Source organism: Ranitomeya imitator, chromosome 1 (genome assembly GCF_032444005.1).
Source record: "Ranitomeya imitator isolate aRanImi1 chromosome 1, aRanImi1.pri, whole genome shotgun sequence".
Taxonomy (NCBI): Eukaryota; Metazoa; Chordata; class Amphibia; order Anura; family Dendrobatidae; genus Ranitomeya; species Ranitomeya imitator.
In genome coordinates this window covers 664,951,777-664,977,532 of record NC_091282.1, presented here as the reverse complement: position 1 = coordinate 664,977,532, position 25,756 = coordinate 664,951,777, and the positions used below count along the sequence as shown (strand labels likewise).

At 43.1% G+C, this 25,756-nt stretch overlaps 1 protein-coding gene across 1 annotated transcript in view; it reads right to left on the bottom strand.

Annotated features, from left to right (window-relative positions):
• Positions 1-25,756, bottom strand: part of LOC138641566 (cysteine-rich protein 2-like) — a 106,686-nt gene that overhangs the window by 29,950 nt on the left and 50,980 nt on the right. The window contains exon 2 of the mRNA XM_069729036.1: positions 2,469-2,563. Within this exon, the coding sequence (XP_069585137.1) occupies positions 2,469-2,563 (95 nt within the window). The remainder of the gene's footprint in view (positions 1-2,468; positions 2,564-25,756) is intronic.

Here is a 25,756-nt window from a genome sequence, read left to right as displayed (position 1 = left end):
CTCACAGACCTGTAACTTCTTCTTTAAGAGTCTCCTCTTTCCTCCACTCATTACCTGTAGTAATGGCACCTGTTTAAACTTGTTATCAGTATAAAAAGACACCTGTGCACACCCTCAAACAGTCTGACTCCAAACTCCACTATGGTGAAGACCAAAGAGCTGTCAAAGGACACCAGAAACAAAATTGTAGCCCTGCACCAGGCTGGGAAGACTGAATCTGCAATAGCCAACCAGCTTGGAGTGAAGAAATCAACAGTGGGAGCAATAGTTAGAAAATGGAAGACATACAAGACCACTGATAATCTCCCACGATCTGGGGCTCCACGCAAAATCCCACCCCGTGGGGTCAGAATGATCACAAGAACGGTGAGCAAAAATCCCAGAACCACGCGGGGGGACCTAGTGAATGAACTGCAGAGAGCTGGGACCAATGTAACAAGGCCTACCATAAGTAACACACTACGCCACCATGGACTCAGATCCTGCAGTGCCAGACGTGTCCCACTGCTTAAGCCAGTACATGTCCGGGCCCGTCTGAAGTTTGCTAGAACTGGAACTGGATTGAAGTTCATTCTCTGTCCTCCATAGTACATGCCTGCACAACCCAAGATTGCCTTGTGCAGGCGTGTACTACGGAGGACAGAGAGTGAACTTCAATCCAATATTGCAGCCAGCATGCAGCCAGCGGGTAAGGAAAGGGTGAATCAAACACCCAAAAACCCGGCCTCCATGGCTGAAGATGGTTCCCTCCAAATTCAGGTGACAGTGTCCCTTTGAGAGGTGCACGGCACTTGATGAATTTGGAGCATCTTCTGCATTGAATGGCGTAGCATTCAAAACGCCAGCACTTTTAATTAATTAAAATGGCCAGACTTGGCCACGACCCCTATTCTGCCCCGGGTCCTCCTCAGTTCCGCTCATTCTGGCAGAGCTGATTCAAAGCAGGCTTGAAAATGTCAAAAGTTGCTAAATTTTTAAGCAACTCCACACTGTGCCAACATATGGAGACTTTGCAAAGCTTTTTTGCCAGGTTTTTCAGTACAAAAAAGCAAACAATTCCAGCTTCTGTTCGGTATAAAAATGATCCAGTTTATTCAAGCAATTAAAAATTCCCTGTTAGGGCAAACGGATAGCAGGGAAACATGGTGACGCGTTTCCAATTCAAAGCGTTCTTCCTCAAGGTCTGTTAAATGGGCAAGGATGAATCCAATAGGATAATGATCACTTGACATTTAAAACTGACTTTTAAATGGGATTAAGGTATTTACATAGAAAACACATCTTAATATAACAAGACATACTGTAGGTGAATGATCAAAAAATAGGACAATTTGCATAAAAAAGCCTTAAAAGGGAACCTGTCACCTCCAAAATCGAGGGTGAGCTAAGCCCACCAGTATCAGAGGCTTATCTACAGCATTCTGTAATGCTGTAGATAAGCCCCCAATGTATCCTGAAAGATGAGAAAAAGAGGTTAGATTATACTCACCCAGGGGCGGTCCCGGTACGATGGGCGTCGCGGTCCTGGTACGATGGGCGTCGCGGTCCAGCGCCTCCCATCTTCCTACAATGACATCCTCTTGTGGTCTTCGTGCTGCGGCTCTGGCGCAGGCATACTTAGTCTGCCCTGTTGAGGGCAGAGCAAAGTACTGCAGTGCTCAGACACTGGGCCTCTCGGACCTTTCGCCTGCGCACTGCAGTAGTTTGCTCTGCCCTCAACAGGGCAGACAAAGTACGCCTGCGCCGGAGCCTGAATACAAGAAGAGGACATCATCGTAAGAAGATGGGAGCCCCCGGACCGCGACTCCCATCGGATCGCACCGCCCCTGGGTGAGTATAATCCAGCCTCTTTTTCTCATCTTTCAGGATACATCGGGGGCTTATCTACAGCATTCCAGAATGCTGTAGGTAAGCCCCTGATGGTGGGCTTAGCTCACCCTCGATTTTGGGGGTGACAGGTTCCCTTTAATAGTGACACATGATATCTCGAAAAGCAGATCTAAGCCTCGGGGAATCTAGTCCCTAGATTAAAGAACCAGAATGCTTCTCTAGTAAGTAGAGTTCTCCTTGTATCCCCACTACGAGGAGGTTCCTTTACCCTTTCGATGGCAGAGACAACTGTCTTCATTCCAGGTTTGTGTTGAGATATCATGTGTCACTACTCAGGCTTTATTTATTGTCCTATTTTTTGTTATTCACCTATATCTTGTACGATGTGTTTTCTATGCAAATGCCTTGGTGGAAGGATGAGTTTGGTACATAAAGTTTTGGGGGCAAATGAAGCTTCATCACCGTTTGTTTTTTATTTTCTCCCAAAATGATTCAGAGATTGAGAACTACTTTGCATTTCAACAATCGCTGCATATTTCACAGTTTTGCCATGAACCCATATGAGATGTACTATTTCATGCTGACATACCAAATAGTTTGCTGTCCAATAATTGTTTTTTCTTTGGGTAGGACCTTACCTCAGCATGTCCACCAGCATTAAGCGTCTTATTGCAGTGCTCGCACTTCAGGCAGAACTTGTGCCAATCTTTCCCCAGGGAGGATACCTTCTCAGCTGCAGACACAAAAGACCACAAAGTGGTCACAAAGTAAGAAGCAACCAAAATACTAAAAATTGTAAGTAAAGCTTTTCCAGACCAATGCAACAATGCAAACAAATATTCAATCTGACAAAAATCCTGATGGAACAACAATTCGGACCCCAATCCCCACAGGTTACCAAGTCAGCCGAGGGCCTTCTGAAGGTCTCTGTCACCGTCAATTATGCACTTCTATTAAGTCATGGCTTGGCTTCACAGGAGATAGTTTCACTATTGTTCGAGTTATTATATTCATCTGTAATACTAGATGAAACTTCTCTTCCATAGATTCACACCACAGAAGTGACAGGACTCCAAGAGACAGCGACTATTTGACCTTCCTAGAAACAATGATTATTTACTGGAACTTACAAAGTGATTCACATACAATAGTAACGGTTTGAACTAGATGGTTATTATTAATAAGTGACTTTGGGACTTCTACTCTACTGTGTGGCTAAGTACATAGCAGGTAGTTGCTAACTATCAGGCGCCGATCTTTTCTGGCGCAGAGTGGCCCCGCACTTCTCCTGGGAAGACCCATTCTCCTGCTTCCTGTGAGGTCAAACTAAGAGAGAGTCAACATCATGTTGGTGGACAGACAGCTCTCCGCAGCTTGGCAGCAAGAAGTCGGCTTTCTATCACCATGATGTGAACATTGATGCACTAGAGACAAAACAGAGCGGAAGTTAAAGAACTGCTCTGATAATGTCACCATCAATGTGGGCATATGGGTGCAATCTATACAGACTGGACTTGCTCTTGTGAAAGTATAGATTTTTTTTTACCATTTGCTTGCTTGGACAGCAAAAAGGAAATTATATTTGAAAATTAACCCCTTCATGACCCAGCCTATTTTGACCTTAAAGACCTTGCCGTTTTTTGCAATTCTGACCAGTGTCCCTTTATGAGGTAATAACTCAGGAACGCTTCAACGGATCCTAGCGGTTCTGAGATTGTTTTTTCGTGACATATTGGGCTTCATGTTAGTGGTAAATTTAGGTCAATAAATTATGCGCTTATTTGTGATAAAAACGGAAATTTGGCGAAAATTTTGAAAATTTCGCAATTTTCACATTTTGAATTTTTATTCTGTTAAACCAGAGAGTTATGTGACACAAAATAGTTAATAAGTAACATTTCCCACATGTCTACTTTACATCAGCACAATTTTGGAAACAAAATTTTGGAAGTTATAAGGGTTAAAATTTGACCAGCGATTTCTCATTTTTACAACGAAATTTACAAAACCATTTTTTTTAGGGACCACCTCACATTTGAAGTCAGTTTGAGGGGTCTATATGGCTGAAAATACCCAAAAGTGACACCATTCTAAAAACTGCACCCCTCAAGGTACTCAAAACCACATTCAAGAAGTTTATTAACCCTTCAGGTGCTTCACAGCAGCAGAAGCAACATGGAAGGAAAAAATTAACATTTAACTTTTTAGTCACAAAAATTATCTTTAGCAACAATTTTTTTTATTTTCCCAATGGTAAAAGGAGAAACTGAACCACGAAAGTTGTTGTCCAATTTGTCCTGAGTACGCCGATACCTCATATGTGGGGGTAAACCACTGTTTGGGCGCACGGCAGGGCTTGGAAGGGAAGGAGCGCCATTTGACTTTTTGAATGAAAAATTGGCTCCACTCTTTAGCGGACACCATGTCGCGTTTGGAGAGCCCCTGTGTGCCTAAACATTGGCGCTCCCCCACAAGTGACCCCATTTTGGAAACTAGACCCCCCAAGGAACTTATCTAGATGCCTAGTGAGCACTTTAAACCCTCAGGTGCTTCACAAATTGATCTGTAAAAATTAAAAAGTACTTTTTTTTCACAAAAAAATTATTTTCGCCTCAATTTTTTCATTTTCACATGGGCAATAGGATAAAATGGATCATAAAATTTGTTGGGCAATTTCTCCCGAGTACGCCGATACCTCATATGTGGGAGTAAACCAATGTTTGGGCACACCGCAGGGCTCGGAAGGGAAGGCGCGCCATTTGACTTTTTGAATGGAAAATTAGCTCCAATTGTTAGCAGACACCATGTCGCGTTTGGAGAGCCCCTGTGTGCCTAAACATTGGAGCTCCCCCACAAGTGACCCCATTTTGGAAACTAGACCCCCCAAGGAACTTATCTAGATGCATATTGAGCACTTTAAACCCCCAGGTGCTTTACAGAAGTTTATAACGCAGAGCCATGAAAATAAAAAATAATTTTTCTTTCCTCAAAAATGATTTTTTAGCCTGGAATTTCCTATTTTGCCAAGGGTAATAGGAGAAATTGGACCCCAAATGTTGTTGTCCAGTTTGTCCTGAGTACGCTGATACCCCCATATGTGGGGGTAAACCACTGTTTGGGCGCACGGCAGGGCTCGGAAGGGAAGGCACGCCATTTGGCTTTTTAAATGGAAAATTAGCTCCAATCATTAGCAGACACCATGTCACGTTTGGAGAGCCCCTGTCTGCCTAAACATTGGAGATCCCCCAGAAATGACCCCATTTTGGAAACTAGACCCCCAAAGGAACTAATCTAGATGTGTGGTGAGGACTTTGAATCCCCAAGTGCTTCACAGAAGTTTATAACGCAAAGCCATGAAAATTTAAAAAAAAAAATTTTTTCTCAAAAATGATCTTTTAGCCTGCAATTTTTTATTTTCCCAAGGGTAACAGGAGAAATTTGACCCCAAAAGTTGTTGTCCAGTTTCTCCTGAGTACGCTGATACCCCATATGTGGGGGTAAACCACTGTTTGGGCACATGCCGGGGCTCGGAAGTGAAGTAGTGACGTTTTGAAATGCAGACTTTGATGGAATGCTCTGGGCGTCACGTTGCGTTTGCAGAGCCCCTGATGTGGCTTAACAGTAGAAACCCCCCATAAGTGACCCCATTTTGGAAACTAGACCCCAAAAGGAACTTATCTAGATGTGTGGTGAGCACTTTGAACCCCCAAGTGCTTCACAGAAGTTTATAATGCAGAGCCGTGAAAATAATAAATACGTTTTCTTTCCTCAAAAATAATTATTTAGCCCAGAATTTTTTATTTTCCCAAGGGTTACAGGAGAAATTGGACCCCAAAAGTTGTTGTCCAGTTTCTCCTGAGTACGCTGATACCCCATGTGTGGGGGTAAACCACTGTTTGGGCACACGTCGGGGCTCAGAAGGGAAGTAGTGACTTTTGAAATGCAGACTTTGATGGAATGGTCTGCGGGCGTCACGTTGCGTTTGCAGAGCCCCTGGTGTGCCTAAACAGTAGAAACCCCCCACAAGTGACCCCATTTTAGAAACTAGACCCCCCAAGGAACTTATGTAGATATGTGGTGAGCACTTTGATCCCCCAAGTGCTTCACAGACGTTTACAACGCAGAGCCGTGAAAATAAAAAATCATTTTTCTTTCCTCAAAAATGATGTTTTAGCAAGCATTTTTTTATTTTCACAAGGGTAACAGGAGAAATTGGACCCCAGTAATTGTTGCGCAGTTTATCCTGAGTATGCTGGTACCCCATATGTGGGGGTAAACCACTGTTTGGGCGCACGTCGGGGCTCGGAAGTGAGGGAGCACCATTTGACTTTTTGAATACGAGATTGGTTGGAATCAATGGTGGCGCCATGTTGCGTTTGGAGACCCCTGATGTGCCTAAACAGTGGAAACCCCTCAATTCTACCTCCAACACTAACCCCCCCCACCCCTAACCCTAATCCCAACTGTAGCCATAACCCTAATCACAACCCTAACCACAACCCTAATTCCAACCCTAACCCTAAGGCTATGTGCCCACGTTGCGGATTCGTGTGAGATTTTTCAGCATCATTTTTGAAAAATCCGCGGGTAAAAGGCACTTTGTTTTACCTGCGGATTTACCGCGGATTTCCAGTGTTTTTTGTGCAGATTTCACCTGCAGATTCCTATTGAGGAGCAGGTGTAAAACGCTGCGGAATCCGCACAAAGAATTGACATGCTGCGGAAAATACAACGCAGCGTTTCCGCGCAGTATTTTCCGCACCATGGGCAAAGCGGATTTGGTTTTCCATAGGTTTACATGGTACTGTAAACCTGATGGAACACTGATGCGAATCTGCAGCGGCCAATCCGCTGCGGATCCGCAGCCAAATCCGCAGCGTGTGCACATAGCCTAATTCTAAAGGTATGTGCACACGCTGCGGAAAATGCTGCGGATCCGCAGCAGTTTCCCATGAGTTTACAGTTCAATGTAAACCTATGGGAAACAAAAATCGCTGTATACATGCACGGAAACGCAGCGGTTTACATTCCGCAGCATGTCACTTCTTTGTGCGGATTCCGCAGCGGTTTTACAACTGCTCAAATAGAAAATCGCAGTTGTAAAACCGCAGTGAAATGCGCAGAAAAAACGCGGTAAATCCACCATAAATCCGCAGCGGTTTAGCACTGCGGATTTATCAAATCCGCAGCGGAAAAATCCGCAGAGGACCAGAATACGTGTGCACATACCGAAACCCTAGCCCTACCCCTATTCTAACATTAGTGGGAAAAAAAAAAAATTCTTTATTTTTTTATTGTCCCTACCTATGGGGGTGACAAAGGGGGGGGGTCATTTATTATTTTTTTTATTTTGATCACTGAGATATAATCTATCTCAGTGATCAAAATGCACTTTGGAACGAATCTGCCGGCTGGCAGATTCGGCGGGCGCACTGCGTACGCGCCCGCCATTTTGGAAGATGGCGGCGCCCAGGGAGAAGACGGACGGACCCCGGCAGGATCGGTAAGTATGATGGGGTGGGGGGGATCGGAGCATGGGGGGGGTGGATCGGAGCGCGGGAGGGGTGGAACGGAGCACGGGGGTGGTGGAACGGAGCACGGGGGGTGGGTGGATCGGAGTGCAGGGGGGGTGATTGGAGCACGGGGGTGAGCGGACAAGAGCACGGGGGGAGCGGAGTACAGGAAGGAGGGGAGCCGGAGCAGTGTACCGGACAGATCGGGGGGCTGGGGGGGGGGATCGGTGGGGTGGGGGCACATTAGTGTTTCCGGCCATGGCCGATGATATTGCAGCATCGGCCATGGCTGGATTGTAATATTTCACCAGTTATAATAGGTGAAATATTACAAATCGCTCTGATTGGCAGTTTCACTTTCAACAGCCAATCAGAGCGATCGTAGCCACGAGGGGGTGAAGCCACCCCCCCTGGGCTAAACTTCCACTCCCCCTGTCCCTGCAGATCGGGTGAAATGGGAGTTAACCCTTTCACCCGATCTGCAGGGACGCGATCTTTCCATGACGCCACATAGGCGTCATGGGTCGGATTGGCACCGACTTTCATGACGCCTACGTGGCGTCATGGGTCGGGAAGGGGTTAAAACACAAGCAAGTAAGAAAAAAAATGTTTTTGTCATTCTTTACAGAGTAGCACATTTTTAGAAAATCTCTTGGCTAGAAGCACGTATTTCAGGCTTTACTTAAAATTGACTAATGAGAAAATTAAATTTTCCATTTCAAGCAGCAACTGTAAATCAACTCAAACCACTTGAGACATTTAAAGTGGATCACATGCAATCCCCTTGTCCAAGGAGCCCATTAGAGAGAGAAAAAAAAGGATTCTTATGGCTCTGAAGATGTCTCAGCCTTCACTTAAGACTGGGATCTGTCCACTACTGTAGGGAGTAGACAAAACCGTACCAATTCTCATTTTATGCGGTGGCACTCAAAGCAATGGTCACTTTTATCTCCCATGACTATACTTAGATTCCATGTGCCTCAGAATCGGGTTTACCAAAATCAGGGTTAAAAATCAAGGACAAGTATCTGACCTCTGCTGGAGATGCGAGGCATCTTAGGGTACCATGATCCACATCTGGTGGGATTGTCCATCAATTAAAAGACTTTGGAATAAGGTCTTTGAGTGACGTCACCAGAAACCTTTGAGTAAATTTCAAAGTAACCCACAGCTGGGCGTACGGTCAATGATCGCAGGCTCCATCAGCAGCATCAAGGTAGGACTCCTAAAACATTGCATAATGGCCACTCATGCTATCATTCCTAGGAAGTAGCATACTTAGACAGTCCCAAGTATCGGGGATTGGATAGTTGAAATGGATTTCCTATGTAGGATGGAGGAGCTATCCACCTTTACGACACAGCAAGAGGAAGCGTTTTACAAAATATGGCAGGAATGGATTATGCTTAACGAATCATCCGAATTCCTAACATTCTTGGAGGCAAATTAGCGGAGTAGGGTAAAACACAGAGGCAGGTAACACAAACAGGAGAGACTCAACTCTCGTCATACTTCACCCATCAGTTCCCTTCTCTTCCCCCCGCTTTCATCCATCCTCTTAATCAGACCCCCTTTTTTCTGTACTTTCTATTACCTACTCTACACTCTTTCCTTCTTTTCATTCTATGTTTATCGGATGTTTATGATAAGGAATATCATACTCAAGACAGCATTATAGCAATGCTCTGGACAATCAATTAATGGTTATTGAGTGAATCCAACTAATGTAAGGCGGTTATGCTTTACCTTATTATCTAGCTGTTTTACTTGACTGTTTTGCTATTTTTTGCTTTTCCTTGTCCTTGCAAGGATACTTTTTACTTTTTGTATGTTATATATGAAAATATTCAATAAAAACTGTTTAAGAAAAAACGAGGACAAGTATTGGAGCATTTTTGTAATAGAGGTTCATTAAACATTTTGAACCATTTAGTTTCTACATCCTCTTAGCATCATTGTACATAGCAATCGGCCGAATGATTTACCAGTGAATCAGTCAGTGAGCTTGTCTGACAGCAGGGTCTGTAATGCTTATCTCTGTTATCTATCTAAGGCTATGTGCCCACGTTGCGGATTTGCCTCAGGAATTTTTGTGCGGATTCTGCATCTCTTGGCAGAAACCGCACGTGCGGATTTGACGCGTTTTTTTGTGCAGATTTACTGCGTTTTTTACCCCTGCGGATTTCTATAATGGAATGGACACAAAAACGCTGCAGATTCACAAAAAAGTAGTGACATGCTCCTTTTTTTAATCTGCAGCGTTTCCGCATGAAATTTTCTGCACCATTAGCACAGCATTTTTTTTTCCTATTGATATACATTGTACTGTAAATCACTTGTGGATCTGCAGCGTTTCTGCAAGGCCAAAAACTCTGCGTATCCGCAGGAAATTCGCAACGTGTGCACATACCCTAAACTTTATAGACCGATTTATGAACCTTTGAATTTGGCCATAAATCAACTTACAACATAACTCAGGAGAGCAGACAAATATGTTACAGATGAGCTCCTATGTACTGTCATACAGAGAGGATGTAGAAGCCAAAATTGAAAAATAATAATAATTTTAGCAAGTAATACATCTATGTACGTACATACATACACACAAATGTTGGTAAATATTTCATACAGATGGTGTTCTTTTCACACATAAAAGCATATGGGAACATTAAGTCGCAAATTAACCCAAAAAAAAAAATTGCATGGGAAAAAAAACACGCATGGAAAAAAAAAAACGCATGGGAAAGTTGGGTAGAATATGGGCAAAAAAAGAGTACAGGGAAAAAAAGCAGAGATAAGGGTTGGGTCGAAAACTGTCACTGCACACGTGTCCATATTGATCACACATGAGTTGTGCTGTGCACCATTGTCCTGTAGACACTTGGCCTGATGAAGGCCTACAGGGTGTGATCTTCACTCTACATGCCAGTCTCTTTCCTTCATTTCCTGGTGTGTTCCTATGAAAAACGCTTTTCATGGAAGAAATGACCTTATTTCCTGTAAATGCTATAAATACGAGCACTGCACTCCTCGTTCTTTCCACATGGTGTGTCAGATTGTCCTATATAACCGAGGAATTGTAAAAATACTGGGAGACATAATTACACGTCTAGAGAAATTTAGTAACCCTTCCAATCAAAGATAAAGCAATAAGGTGCCGATAGGCGAGTTACTACAATTAAAGGGGTTGTCTGGGTTTGCTTTTTAATTGCCCAAAGGACTGGAGAGGTAGAAAATGTTAAACAGATCAAAACTTACCATACCCAGGTCCACTGCTGCCTTTCTGCCACTGCTGTAGTCCTTGACAGGTTGCAGCAGTGACATTATAACTACAAGACATGTGACCACTGCAGCCAATCACTGGACTGAAGTCTTGTGCAGTTGCTGATTTGCTGCAGCGGTCATCACATCATTACTGCAACAACCAAAACAAACACTATGTAGACAAAATTAATGGTACTCTTCTTACTCATTTAATTCAGGTTTCTCACTCTCCCATCACCCCCCCTTGTATAATATCTGGCCACCTTCCCTACAGTGTATAACATCTGACCCCATTGCTGCCACTGTATAACCTCCAGCCCCTCGTCGCCAATATATAGCATCCGATCCCATTGCCTTGGTGAATAACATTTGACCTCATTGCCTTCTGGTGTACAACTCCTGGCTCCCCACCCATAGTGTATAACATCCAACCTTATTGCCCCCTGATGTATAACATCTGGGCCACTGCTCCCGGTGTATAATATTTGCCACCCCCGCCATACCGTCTGCCTTTACTAAGATGTGACAGAATGGCTGGTGGTGCGGAGCTCACTGACACCAGCGCGGTCCTGTAATAGGAGCCACTGCTGTTACAACTCCATTCATGACATTTCTTCCCATCACCTGCAAGTCGTATTAATAAGAAGTGGAAGGAATCACAGCAACTCAAAAGTGGAGTCTGAGTTTGGTAAATACCAGGAGAACGTTACCCACCTGACTGATGCTGTACAATTTGGTGGAGGAGGGATAATGCTATGTGCCTAGTGCACAAAATCCATAAAGACAGAGCGGGTGCAGAAGAACATGACCGGCCACCCAGAGCCCGGACCTCAACACCATCCAACACCTTTGGGATGGAGTAGAACAGAGATTGCAATCCAAGATCAGTGTCTGACCTCACAAATGCTCTTCTGGATGAAGGAGTAAAATATTCTAAAAACACTTCCCAAAAAAAAAAAAAACTTCCAAAAGTTTTCTCAGAGGAGCATGAGTTGTTATAGCTGCACAGAAGTAACCAACTCCATATTGAGGTCTATGGATGCAGAATGGGATGTGATAAAAGCTCCTGCAGCTGTGATGTGGAGGGGGTACAAACTTTCCACCACACACTGTATATTAAAGCTCCCCATTTCCGAATACAAAACATTAAACTATAAGCCCCATACACATCAGCATTAATGGCCCCCAGTAAGCGGCAGAACAGGCCGAGCGTCCACAGTAAACTGGTCGGTTCCTTTTGTTTGCTTTTTTCAGCAGCTTCTGAATCAGCAGAAATGAGTGAAGCATCGAGGTCAGAGGCAGATCCATCAATGGGAAAAAACGCATTCACTTCAGAGTGGTTTTCCTTATTTTATTCCTATACACACACAGAACTGCTGGCTTTCCAGCATATACATGCAGGGCTTTCCTAAGCAGCGGAAAGTGGGTATGTGCTCACAGCGGGGGTTTTTTGGAGTAATAACTCTTCAAATCCTAAAAAATGTAAAACTCCTGTAAAAATCGTATGTTTCTACTCAATTTCCACTCCAAAAACTCTGCAAAAAGTCTCTGTGCAAATAGCCCTAAGCCAGCTTCATATGTTAGTTCTCTTTTTTTTTTTTTAAGTGCAAAACGGACCATGGATTTTTTTCGTTCAGTATGCTGGACCCATTTTTATTCCTTGTGTCAGTTTTTTCAATTTTTGCTGCATTGCCTAAAGAAAATAATTCTTCTCGTACGCAGAGGCACACAAATAAGCCCTGTTTGCCTTTTTTTTTTTTTTCTCGAGCCATTGACTTGCATTGGCGAGATTGATCCACGGAGCCAGTTAAGGTAGCCCGTGGACGGAGAATGGAGACCATTAGACAGTGATGTTGCGGCTAATTCACGGGCCAAGAGAGCACTCGGGGCTCCTGATGCCAATGCACTCGCTGTTTTTGCCATCATCCCTTTCGCTCGCCGAGCAGACATCATCGGTCCACTCATTCATTTTCATCACGCAGCGGCTAGAATGACACGCAGAAATACTGGAGCTTCATAGGCTCTCCCTGGAGGGACCGATTCAGGTCATGTAGGAGCTAAAAATAGCAGGAATGGACATATTATGTAGGAGAGGGACGGGCAAAAATGGTTATATAAGGCGGCTGCTGGGCGAGACATTCTCAGGATTACACAGGAGATCAGAAGAGACTGAGGGAGGAGGAGATGCAGGGAAATAGGTGACGTCATGGCGTATCAGGATGTCCTCAGAGCTGGAGATCTCCAAGGACCAGGACTGAAGATATTCGCCATCTCCATATACACTCAGTTTGCTTTTCTTTCTGGTGGCAGGTGAAACTCCAGGGATTCAGGAGGAGGGTATAGGGGTGGAGAATGGAGCTGGCACATCCAAGGGTCTACATTTAGGCTTTATATTGGTCTCCATTTTTTTCACATAAATCAGTGTATTTGGGGCTAAAAATCATTTTTGCAATTGGGTTTTGTTGTAAATTTTGGACCATTTGCCTTCTATAGCCTCCGTGTAGTGTCCGTTGCTGGCCTCAGAATGAGCAAACCGAGAATCCCTCAGTGAGTCCGCTATGACGTTCTGACAGGGAATTTGTAATGCACTACTCTTCTGTACACCGTACCAGAATAGTGAGCGCTGTGATTCTGTTTACAGCACAGACCTGAAATCTACGTGGAAAAATTGCTGTGTATGACATTGCGCAGTGGGCTATCCGTTGGCAGTCCGTTCCGTTACCGAAAATACATCTGAGTGAGGCCCAATAGCGATACATTTCATAGCCCAAGAGAAGGATTCACTCCCTGCCACAGTGATGTCTGGAGGCCAGGAGACAGCATATGTTGGTGCTATAGAGGCAAATAATTAAGTAGCGTTTGGATAATATTAGATCCCATGCTAAAAATAAAAATCCAGCAATTACTCCGTATACAATGGAAGACTGATCTGCCCCTGTACACAATCCATCACCATGATGAGCCTATTGTTGTCTGACATGCAGCTGCAGACCCAACCCGAGAACCTCCCTGACCCGAAAAGGCGCTCATCTCGTGTATAATTAGTAATAGGATGCCCATTAGGAAACCCCATCATTGATGATCCTCCAGTGTGGGACATCACCCTCCACAATTTCAGGAAATGCTGCTGATACAATCTCTGTTTGAGCAGTGACATTAGGACTCGTAGCAATTTCACAGCCAAAGAGTCCCCTCCGAGACAATATTAATGCACTGGTCACATTTAAGCTTTTTAGGACCTTTCTCTAGGTCAAAAGTGTCCAATGTGTGTGGCTCTTCTCATATTTTCACTGCTCCTCTGAGTATACCTTCTTTTGGCCATATCTGCCATATGGCTCCAGAAATATGGGCCTTTTTATTCAGTGCCAAGTTCTATGGCCTTTACCAAGAATTCCTCAGGGGCGTGTGTTTAGGCTCCTCTGCATTAGCCTGTGAGTCTCGCCCCCAGTCAGAGCCTGGCAGCGGCTCTCTACTAGAGAGGTTTTCAAGAGTGCTCCCATTAAGACCCATTATGACTTTTAGAGACTTTTTATATTAGTTTTATGTTTAAAACTAATTTAAAAGGAAGCCATCATTAGAAAATGATCATTGTTTAAATGTTTTGGCATAACATGCTTTTCTAATTTAGGCATTTTTTTTTTTCATATCACGATCTTTATTAACAAAAAATGAAACTGGTAATCTTACAATTTTCACACTGGCCACTAAGTTTTTTTTAGATTCGTACTTTCTGTCTTTTCAGGTAGAGTTTTCAGCAGGTTCTTTGTCATCACAAGCAGGAATGTCTGATAACATCATTATACACAGCTGGTAACAGGATAAACCAACAGGCAATGTCACAGATCCTCCTCCTTCACAATGACCGTTGCACATGCTCATTAGCTGCTTCAAAACAAAAGCTAGTTTACAGCACTTTCATTACACTGATGGGTTACACCTCTATACACAGCTGATAATACAGTATCCACCAATCACACTAGATTATGTCACAGCTGCCAGTGCTCCTCTCCCAACACAATTAACCTTTGCACATACTCATTAGATGCTTTAATAGAAAAGATAGGGGTGGAGTCTGTTAATTGCTGCTATTGTACATGTGTTGTTTCCTGAAACATCTGGAAGTTAGAGTCTATAAAAGCCCCAGTGGGCAAGATTTCTATTTTTTATCTTTAATTTTATTTTAAATATCTCTCTTTTATATTAGGTGTAATATTGAAAAAAAAGCCAAAAATTATAGACATTTATCACATAAACCTGGTTTGATCAATGGCTCATTTTCTGATGATAGCTTCCCTTTTAGATGATTTTTAAACCAGTCTATGCAGTTCCCATTGATGCCCATAGTATTCACAGTGACCCCACAAACTGCAGATTGCCAGAAAAACAAGAATTACCTAATATTTCTAATGTACAATCCTATTAGCAATGTAAGGAATGAAAAGGTCAGAGCAGTCTGAATTATTAGCATTTTAATCTAATTGGATCCCGGGTATAAATGTAAACCAGCAGTTACATAATTCAATTTCCTTCTTGTAAAAGTAATTACCGGTTCATGGCAAGACCAACTTCTCTAGTGAGACGGAGAGATAAAATTAATGTATCACTCCAAGGAAATAACCAACCATTCCTCAGCATCACCCCAGTCACTAAATCTTTGGGTTTTTACTGCTAACAGCAATATATATTGCTATAGTAATATTTAGAATAAATATCCATAATTTAAAGTCACAGTCACTATAATTTAAGGATGACCCGTGAGCTCTCCTGACAGGTCTCTAGTAAATGCAGAAGAATATTTTCTTAGAAATCTGATTTGTTTTTTGGCACTTTCGACAATACGATTCTCCAAGTCAGTACCATTATGGCAATACCAAACTTGTATATATTTTTTTTTACTGTAGTAGTAAAAAAAAAAAAAAAAAAAAAATCGGATCTTTGCAACAAAAAAATTATTTTGTACCTCTTAAATTTTTCAGTCAAACTAGCTGTGGGAGGTCTAATTTTTTTGCATGGCGAGCTATAATCTTTATTGGTACCAGTTCAAGTACATTAAGATGTTTTGACAGTTTTTTTTTTTTTTTTTTTTAATTAAATTCCTTTTTTTGGGATGGGGGCGGGGGGGGTGGTGATCACAAAATAGCAATTTTTTTGTGGGTGTGGCATACTTATTACATTAATTAACACATTTTTCAATGTGACAAGTGTCAGGGATTGACAGTGGAACAAGCTATGGTCCCTGCTATAGAAGTAGATGTTGGCTGTATCACACAGCTGCCACTTGCCCTGGATTGAGCGGCTCAACTCCTGAGCCTACGCCATACAACCACAACCAACATGTGTCCTCCATGTACATCACATATCGGAAAGCGATTAATACTTCTGGTCATGTATGAATGAATTGACAGATTGTGATCATTTCTCTTGTGCGTCCCATACTGAGTATTTACAATCACAAACGTTCTCCGAGGGTTACATTTTATTTATGAAATCTGCCGACTTATTTTGGGGTTTCAATGAAGTTTGAGGATCAAAGAAGGGGATCTGTAATTATTTTGGGGTCCGATGTGTAAATTAGTTTTGGTGTCTGAAGGCGGTAGTCTGAATTAATTTTGGCGTGTGATGAAGGGGCATGACCCATGTCAAACTGTTGGGCGCATGTCTCTACATGAGAGGCGAGATGAAAGTTTGGACATTAGCAACTCATAAATCATAGCAAATTGTTTATTAATGCTCTTTTACATATGTTTTTTTCTGTCATTATTTGCAATATACACAAGAGGATATATTTTCTTCTTTTTTTTTTTTTTTTTTTTTTGAGGACAATTTGTGTGACAGTAAAAATGCCACCAAAAACGTACACTCTGTACAAAATGCCCACCTAAAAGGATTGTAGATGGAAATGTCAGCAGAAGAGGCTGGTTAATTCCAGCGTGTGAACTCTGCTGTTATCTCGCTCCTGCTGACATGTATCAGGCCCAGTGGGCCTCCTGACGTCACATCTGTTATCGGTCACTTAGAATGTGGAAACTATGGGATAAGCGTTGTCATTTCTGGCACAGCGGGGACAATAGGAGTTATTATTCTCCACTGTCCAGTGTGTCTGGTCCAAGAAAGAGGCGATTTATATAAAAGATTACTTCTCATTTTCTTTTTTTTTTTACTTTTGTGTTGTTAATGAAAATGTAAGAAGTAAAGAAAAACAGAATCGTAAATGACAAAATAATACAAACAAAAAGTTTACCTTAATGAGCGTTTTAAACCTTTTGGATTTAAAGCAGCATAGCAGCATTTATAAACAGACTGCCGATCGTTCACTGCATGAAATGATCTTTTGTGCTGCACAAGAGATCATCGTTCTCGGCAGCACATCGTCCTGTGATATAATGACTCAAAGCATTCTGCTAAAGCAACACTCGAGTGGTTTAAGGGGAAACGTGTAAATGATTTGGAGGATAGCCTAGTCAAAGCCCAGACCTTAATCCAATTGAGAATCTGTGGTCAGACTTGAAAATTGCAGGAAACTATCTAAAGGTACCGTCACATTAAGCGACACTGCAGCCATCTAGACAACGATGCCGATCGCTGCAGCGTCGCTGTTTGGTCGCTGGAGAGCTGTCACACAGACAGCTCTCCAGCGACCAACGATGCCGAAGTCCCCGAGTAACCAGGGTAAACATCGGGTTACTAAGCGCAGGGCCGTGCTTAGTAAACCGATGTTTACCCTGGTTACCATTGTAAATGTAAACAAAAAAAAACGCTGCATACTTACATTCCGGTCACTACTGAGCATGTACATAAAGTGCAGCACAGATTCATCTCAGCTATGACTCCACGGCACTGGTCACTACTGAGCATGTACATAAAGTGCAGCACAGATTCATCTCAGCTATGACTCCACGGCACTGGTCACTACTGAGCATGTACATAAAGTGCAGCACAGATTCATCTCATCTACGACTCCACAGCACTGGTCACTACTGAGCATGTACATAAAGTGCAGCACAGATTCATCTCATGTACTACTCCACAGCACTGGTCACTACTGAGCATGTACATAAAGTGCAGCACAGATTCACCTGATGTACTACTCCACAGCACTAGTCACTACTGAGCATGTACATAAAGTGCAGCACAGATTCACCTCATGTACTACTCCACAGCACTGGTCACTACTGAGCATGTACATAAAGTGCAGCACAGATTCACCTGATGTACTACTCCACAGCACTAGTCACTACTGAGCATGTACATAAAGTGCAGCACAGATTCACCTCATGTACTACTCCACAGCACTAGTCACTACTGAGCATGTACATAAAGTGCAGCACAGATTCACCTCATGTACTACTCCACAGCACTAGTCACTACTGAGCATGTACATAAAGTGCAGCACAGATTCATCTCATGTACTACTCCACAGCACTGGTCACTACTGAGCATGTACATAAAGTGCAGCACAGATTCACCTGATGTACTACTCCACAGCACTAGTCACTACTGAGCATGTACATAAAGTGCAGCACAGATTCACCTCATGTACTACTCCACAGCACTGGTCACTACTGAGCATGTACATAAAGTGCAGCACAGATTCATCTCATGTACTACTCCACAGCACTGGTCACTACTGAGCATGTACATAAAGTGCAGCACAGATTCATCTCAGCTATGACTCCACAGCACTGGTCACTACTGAGCATGTGCATAAAGTGCAGCACAGATTCATCTCAGCTATGACTCTACACTGGTCACTACTGAGCATGTACATAAAGTACAGAAGATCCTTACATCAGGAACAGAACAGACATTTGTAGGGCATTTCATAACTTTCCCAAATTACTATGAAAAAATGTACAGCACATCCTGTATTGTACTACTGTACCCAATGTGTTATATATTTTAGTAGTCGCTCCATTTTAACCCAACTCTGACTCCACCAAAATGTACACCAACTCAGACTCCACAGCCCTGCAGTAATCCTCTGGCAGGTCTGAACATATCAGTCCGTACACAAAAAAGCCCTAAGAGCTTTGACAACCATGGTGGATTTCGTTCTTGTTGGTAGTCGTGCATAGGAATCCTACAAAATATTTAAAAAAGTTGTTAAATGTGCTCAGCTTAGTAAGTAATACCTACCACAGCAGTCTTAAAGGTGATGTTCATCTAAAAAAAAACAGAAAAAAAACCAACCTGTTAAAGGGTTAGTCATTCTTCAAGAGAGCACCACTTCCCTAGGAGTGGCACTTCTCTTTGATTGACAGTTCAGGCCAGCAGCATAACCAGAATGCTGGCCTAAAATAAGCATGGTTGTCACAATCCTGTAGCATTTGATAAGGGTTTAGTAATGGACGGTCCCAATGTGTATGTGGGATAGAGAGCACTGTAAAAACCCTTCCATAGGCTAAGCAATTCACGGGCACTTGGGATGGAGATGGACGTAGCCTGAGAAGGTGTCAATGAGAGGAGAGAACTTTGTAAAAGTCCTTACAAAGGGCTGTGCTAACTGACCATATTGGTGGATGGTGGCAGGGGTTTGGTGGAGACTTGGGAAGGTGAGTAGCAAGCTTACACAGATAGGTCTACTGCCCATGAAAAGTTCTATAGAAATCAATAGGCATCAGAGCGGTGACTGGGATCTAAATACATCACTCCTGAGATTCTGGCTGGCGTCAGTGTAAAACGTATATTTGCAACTGCGCATAAGGCTGAGATCAATCACATTCTAAAAGGGATTTTCTCTGTGAACCCATTTAACATAATATATCATTTTCTGAATGCTCATTCCCACTTTTTACCATCTTACTTGATTCTCTCATATATGCTGGGACTGCTGAAGAGGGCACGTTTATTATATGGTAAAAGCAACTATGGAAACGGGATCTATCAGTATTTATCTACTGTGTGGCAAACTATACAGATTCTATTATTTTACAGACTGGAAAAATAAAACGTAGCTTGATAAGCTTGATTATGTATTGCTAAGTTTGGTACAAGCCACGCCTGTGCTGCCTGCAGATAACATGTGTGATAGAATAGGCGGCTTTTCCATGAACAGCTGTGGAAACTGCTGCAACTGATACCCCCAGTCTCCATGTTCAAACTCCACAAAAGAGCCCCTCTTCATGGGAATGATAAAATTATTAACCATTTCATGACACCAGTAACTGGCTACCAAATGGATCCATCCATACTTACAGTCATGGCCAGAAGTTTTGAGAATGACACCAAAATTATATTTTCACATGATCTGCTGCCCTCTGGTTTTTATTAGTGTTTGTCTGATGTTTATATCACATACAGAAATATAATTGCAATCATATTATGAGTACTAATAGGTTATATTGACAGTTAGAATGAGTTAATGCAGCAAGTCAATATTTGCAGTGTTGCCCCTTCTTCTTCAAGACCTCTGTAATTCGCCCTGGCATGCTCTCAATCAACTTCTGGACCAAATCCTGACTGACAGCAGTCCATTCTTGCATAATCAGTGCTTGCATTTTGCCAGAATTTGTTGGTTTTTGTTTGTCCACCCGTCTCTTGATGATTGACCACAAGTTCTCAATGGGATTAAGATCTGGGGAGTTTCCAGACCATGGACCCAAAATCTCTATGTTTTGTTCCATGAGCCATTTAGTTATCACCTTTGCTTTATGGCAAGGTGCTCCATCATGCTGGAAAAGGCATTGTTGGGCGCCAAACTGCTCTTGGACGGTTGGGAGAAGTTGCTCTTGGAGGACATTCTGGTACCATTCTTTATTCATGGCTGTGTTTTTAGGCAAGACTGTGAGTAAGCCGATTCCCTTGGCTGAGAAGCAACCCCACACATGAATGGTTTCAGGATGCTTTACAGTTGGCATGAGACAAGACTGGTGGTAGCGCTCACCTCTTCTTCTCCCAATAAGCTGTTTTCCAGATGTCCCAAACAATCAAAAAGGGGATTCATCAGAGAAAATGACTTTGCCCCAGTCCTCAGCAGTCCACTCACTATACCTTTTGCAGAATATCAGTCGGTCCATGATGTTTTTTTCTGGAGAGAAGTGGCTTCTTTGCTGCCCTCCTTGAAACCAGGCCTTGCTCAAAGAGTCTCCGCCTCACAGTGCGTGCAGAAGCACTCACACCAGCCTGCTGCCTTTCCTGAGCAAGCTCGGCACTGCTGGTAGTCTGATCGCGCAGCTGAAACAGTTTTAAGATACAGTCCTGGCGCTTGCTGGTCTTTCTTGGGAGCCCTGGAGCCTTTTTGACAACAATGGAATCTCTCTCCTTGAAGTTCTTGATGATGCGATAGATTGTTGACTGAGGTGCAATCTTTGTAGCTGCGATACTCTTCCCTGTTAGGCCATTTTTGCGCAGTGCAATGATGGCTGCACGTGTTTCTTTAGAGATAACCATGGTTAACTGAAGAGAAACAATGATACCAAGCACCAGCCTCCTTTTAAAGTGTCCAGTGATGTCATTCTTACTTAATCATGACTGATTGATCGCCAGCCCTGTCCTCATCAACACCCACACCTGTGTTAATGGATCAATCACTAAAACCATGTTAGCTGCTCCTTTTAAGGCAGGACTGCAATGATGTTGAAATGTGTTTTGGGGGTTAAAGTTCATTTTCTGGGCAAATATTGACTTTGCAAGTACAGTAATTGCTGTTAAGCTGATCACTCTGACATTCAGGAGTATATGCAAATTGCCATTAGAAAAAATGAAGCAGTAGACTTTGGAAAAATTAATATTTGTCTCATTCTCAAAACTTTTGGCCATGACTGTACATGCCTGCTACTCTATGCAGTGCACCGGTCTGGAGTACTTAATGCTTCAAGTCCCGGTGGAGAAGATGGACAAAAAGATATCTTACTAAATCATATAGGCTAATAGGGATTAATGTAACCTTGGGAAGAAAACTGCAGCCAGTTGGGTATTTTTTTAATGTGCAAGTAATAAAAACCTTCATGCAAACCAAAAGGAAGAAACCTCAAATGTTAGACACCACTTCCAGGTACTTTGGCTGTTTCCCGAATTCTATCCAGATCTAATGTCTCCCTTTAGACTCCAATGAGATATACGTGCAGTGGTTGCTTGCCTGTTATGACCTGGTGGTCAGGACAATAATGGACCTGGTGGATAAGAGCACACGGAATGACCTGATAGTTACTGATAATATAGGACGAGCTCTGGGACGTGGGAACTCTGCTGACCGCAATCCCTAATCATATCAACCACACTAGAAATAGCCGTGGATTGCGCCTAACGCTCCCTATGCAACTCGGCACAGCCTAAGAAACTAGCTAGCCCTGAAGATAGAAAAATAAAGCCTACCTTGCCTCAGAGAAATTCCCCAAAGGAAAAGGCAGCCCCCCACATATAATGACTGTGAGTAAAGATGAAAATACAAACACAGAGATGAAATAGATTTAGCAAAGTGAGGCCCGACTTACTGAACAGACCGAGGATAGGAAAGGTTACTTTGCGGTCAGCACAAAAACCTACAAAAAGACCATGCAGAGGGCGCAAAAAGACCCTCCGCACCGACTCACGGTGCGGAGGCGCTCCCTCTGCGTCCCAGAGCTTCCAGCAAGCAAGACAACAAATTAAATAGCAAGCTGGACAGAAAAATAGCAAACCAAAGAAATACAAGCTGGAACTTAGCTTCTGATGGGAAGACAGGTCACAAGAACGATCCAGGAGTGAACTAGACCAATACTGGAACATTGACAGGTGGCCTGGAGCAAAGATCTAAGTGGAGTTAAATAGAGCAGCCAGCTAACGAATTAACCTCGTCACCTGAGGAAGGAAACTCAGAAACACCCACAGCCACCAGAGAAAGTCCATGGACAGAACCAGCCGAAGTACCATTCATGACCACAGGAGGGAGCCCGACAACAGAACTCACAACACTTGCCATTAGATGAGCGCTTTCAAGTGGTTATCCCACTTTTCTTATTCCTTAAACTAGGCCGGGCATGGTCAAAATAAATTCTATATTTAAGTGTCAATTCCCTCAATGCTCCTTTACACTAATGCTTGGGTCCCCCGCCAGTCTCCTTGCTACTACTCCTTCTTGAGGGTGCAACTTGTGACCATGGTGGCCAGAGATTAACTGCACCTGTCAAGTGCCGATCGTGGCGAAAAGGACCTCATTGAGCCACTGTTAAAAGAGCAAAGGGGGTGTGGAAAATCCCTTTACCATTTTCTCTGCTGTATGTAAAGCATGACTTTAAATTCCGAAATTTTGGTCTCCCATTAAAGTCCATTAGCTTCAAAATGATACCGGCCTCAATCTTTCTTTTGGCTGCTTCATAAGAGACATTTTTTTTCTTCTAGGTTTGGTGGGTGTTAAGGAAGAGGCTGGGAGCTGCAGGTCAAATCAGGTTTGAAAGATCAGAGCCCGCAACTCTACTGTAAAGCCTCCAAACGCTTTGGTATAAAATGTCATCAAGTTGCCCACAGCTGGGTGTTTTTTTTTCCCCAAGTGCCTTCATTAAAAAAACAAAGCATAAGGATCAGCAAAACGAAAGATAACTCTCAAATTTTCACTGGTGTAACAAGAGTGGAACCAATGCTCAGTGCCTTAGGTTTCTGCATCTACCCATGAGAAGCCCCAGAGGTAGGGTGCTAGCGAAACATCATCAGCGGTATACTTGTGAACTAGTAAAGTGGACTCCATAGGAGAATTTCACTAGTTTCTTTTTTATGGCTTGAGAATGTTATCATAATTATAAGTTCGAGTTCTTAAATGGTGATTTGTGACTTTATTTGACATAGTTACTAATAGATAGGCAAATCCCTGATTCCATCCGAAAGCCCAGCGTGGAATGTCTTGTAGTTCTCTCCACTGTCTGCAAAGCATCACTTAGGCTACGTTCACACTAGCGTTATGCTAGTGTGCGTCGGGTTAGCGTCGGGCGACGCAGCGGCGACGCACGCGTCATGCGCCCCTATATTTAACATGGGGGACGCATGCGTTTTTGTTTGTCGCGTTGTGCGACGCATGCGTCTTTTTTGGCGCAAGCGTCGGACCAAGAAAACGCAACAAGTTGCATTTTTCTTGCGTCCGATTTTCGGCAAAAAACGACGCATGCGTCGCAAAACGCAGCGTTTTTGCGTGCGTTTTGCGTGCGTTGTGCGTTGCGTCGCCGACGCAGCGGCGCACAACGCTAGTGTGAACGTAGCCTTACTACTGCTGCGTCTCCATGCTGAATGTTCCCCCGCCCTGTCTGCACTAGTTATTACACCACAAAGGCGGCTCACTGCACATCTTTCGTGATCTACAAACCATTTTTTTAGACATAAAATAAGCAATAAAAAGAGAAGTGAAGAAATGTTCAATGTACAATGATTACTGTATAGTGTTCAAGGCAAAAAAAAAACCCCAAACAAACAGCACTTGTAACAAAATGCACAAGCAGAAAAAATTAGCATTTATGTTTGGCAGAAACTCAGTTGACGCAGTGGTCATATATTATCATCAGAAAAATCAATCATTTATAATGGCTGAAAGCATCGTAGAGCCAAAACTGATTCCCTATGGTGCGGCTCGTGCATGACAATGCGACTCATTGGTGTCCCTGAGGCCAACCCTATGTTACTAGAAGAGAAGTAAAATAACTGGTGCTCATCACTGGCACATTAGTTTGTGTTTTTTTATTCCAGGGCCACATGGAAATACGAATGGAAGACCCACAGACTGGAATACAGCAGTTTCGCGTCTAATTACGCTTCATCTGGCCCCCTTAAGGCACTACATGCCTCCAATAGCTGCCAGCTAAAAGTGGCATTAGCCGAAAGGCATTTTCTTCCGTGCCAAAACACACACTGTTTAGTCAAGAATTTATGAGTTTTCAATGAGGCGAGGGGAATAAGCCACTGTCAGTCAACCATGGAACAAAAAGGATCATGGGATTTAATTCAAACTGCCCGATCTCTTTACTTCCCCACATCATCTGTCATAGGAAAGTCAAGAGGACCCCTAATGTACAGTATCTGGTTGTCCTTTCACAACAAATATAGCAAGATGGGTCAACCTTAACGGGGGGCTTCCCAATGCATGAGTGAGGATAACTAACTGATCATTGGGGATCTGACTACCGGGTCCCCAAGAAATCCCCAAAATGGGGCTTCAGAGCCCAGAGAACGGGCCCATCTTGAATGAAGTGGAGGTGCACAATCCAGACCGCTACTTCATTCATTGTCTAGGTAGCTGCCAGAGTAAGCCGCTTGCAGCGCTTACAGAAGTCCCAATGGCAATGAGCAGATCATGATAAGCGTAGTTCATGCGCACCGCTCCTCCATTTAAGACTGGATGCCTAAGAATCCCTTTCTGGGAATCGCTACAGGAATCCCAAAGGTAGGACTTCAGCAATCAGCAAATTATTCGCTATCCTATGGAACCCCTTTAATCTAATGCATGGGGGACTTTAGGCTTAAATGTATAAATGTATTGCCCACCACGTTTTTTTAACCTATCTGTACAGAAGAAAAATAGACCAAATGAAACTGGGGATCATATTTTATGATTAACACCGTTCTTTACTGCAGAAAAATTTGCCACCAAAGAAAACTCTCATTTTTTCATTTATTAGGTTACAATCCTTGGTCTGTACAAGCCTCAATGGAGGAAACATACCTAAAGTCTCCAACCACAACTGAAATGGCAGTTTTTGGGCGAAGCTCACTGTTCTCGTCAAGTTTTTCATTACAATCTTCATTTTAGTCCTTGTTACACAGAGCAATTTAAAGAGAATCTGTCAGCACAAAATGACTGTTCAAACCAAGCTGCGGCATTTGGTGCACTCTGCTTTGCCGAAGAGTTTGGTGCACCTTCCCACTTACTTGTTTCTCCATCTATCTCCAACCTCTTTTGCCTCCTGTCAAAGTCAGAACTGGCAGTCAAGGAAGAAGAGGGCAGGGATAGAAATAAAACTAGCAAATAGGAACTGCTTGGCCAGGCCAAGGGTGAGCCAGTTGCCTGCACTTGGGTTTGACCATTTTGTGCTGGCAGTCTCCCATTAAGGTGCTATTTTCGGGTTTTATGTTTTGCATGATAGGTATGTGTTTTTTCTTTAGGATCCACTGTTGGTTCTGATTAAAATAATGTAAAAACTATACCAAACTTAACAGTTAGCCGTTCGGGTTCCCACAATAGGAACACTCAT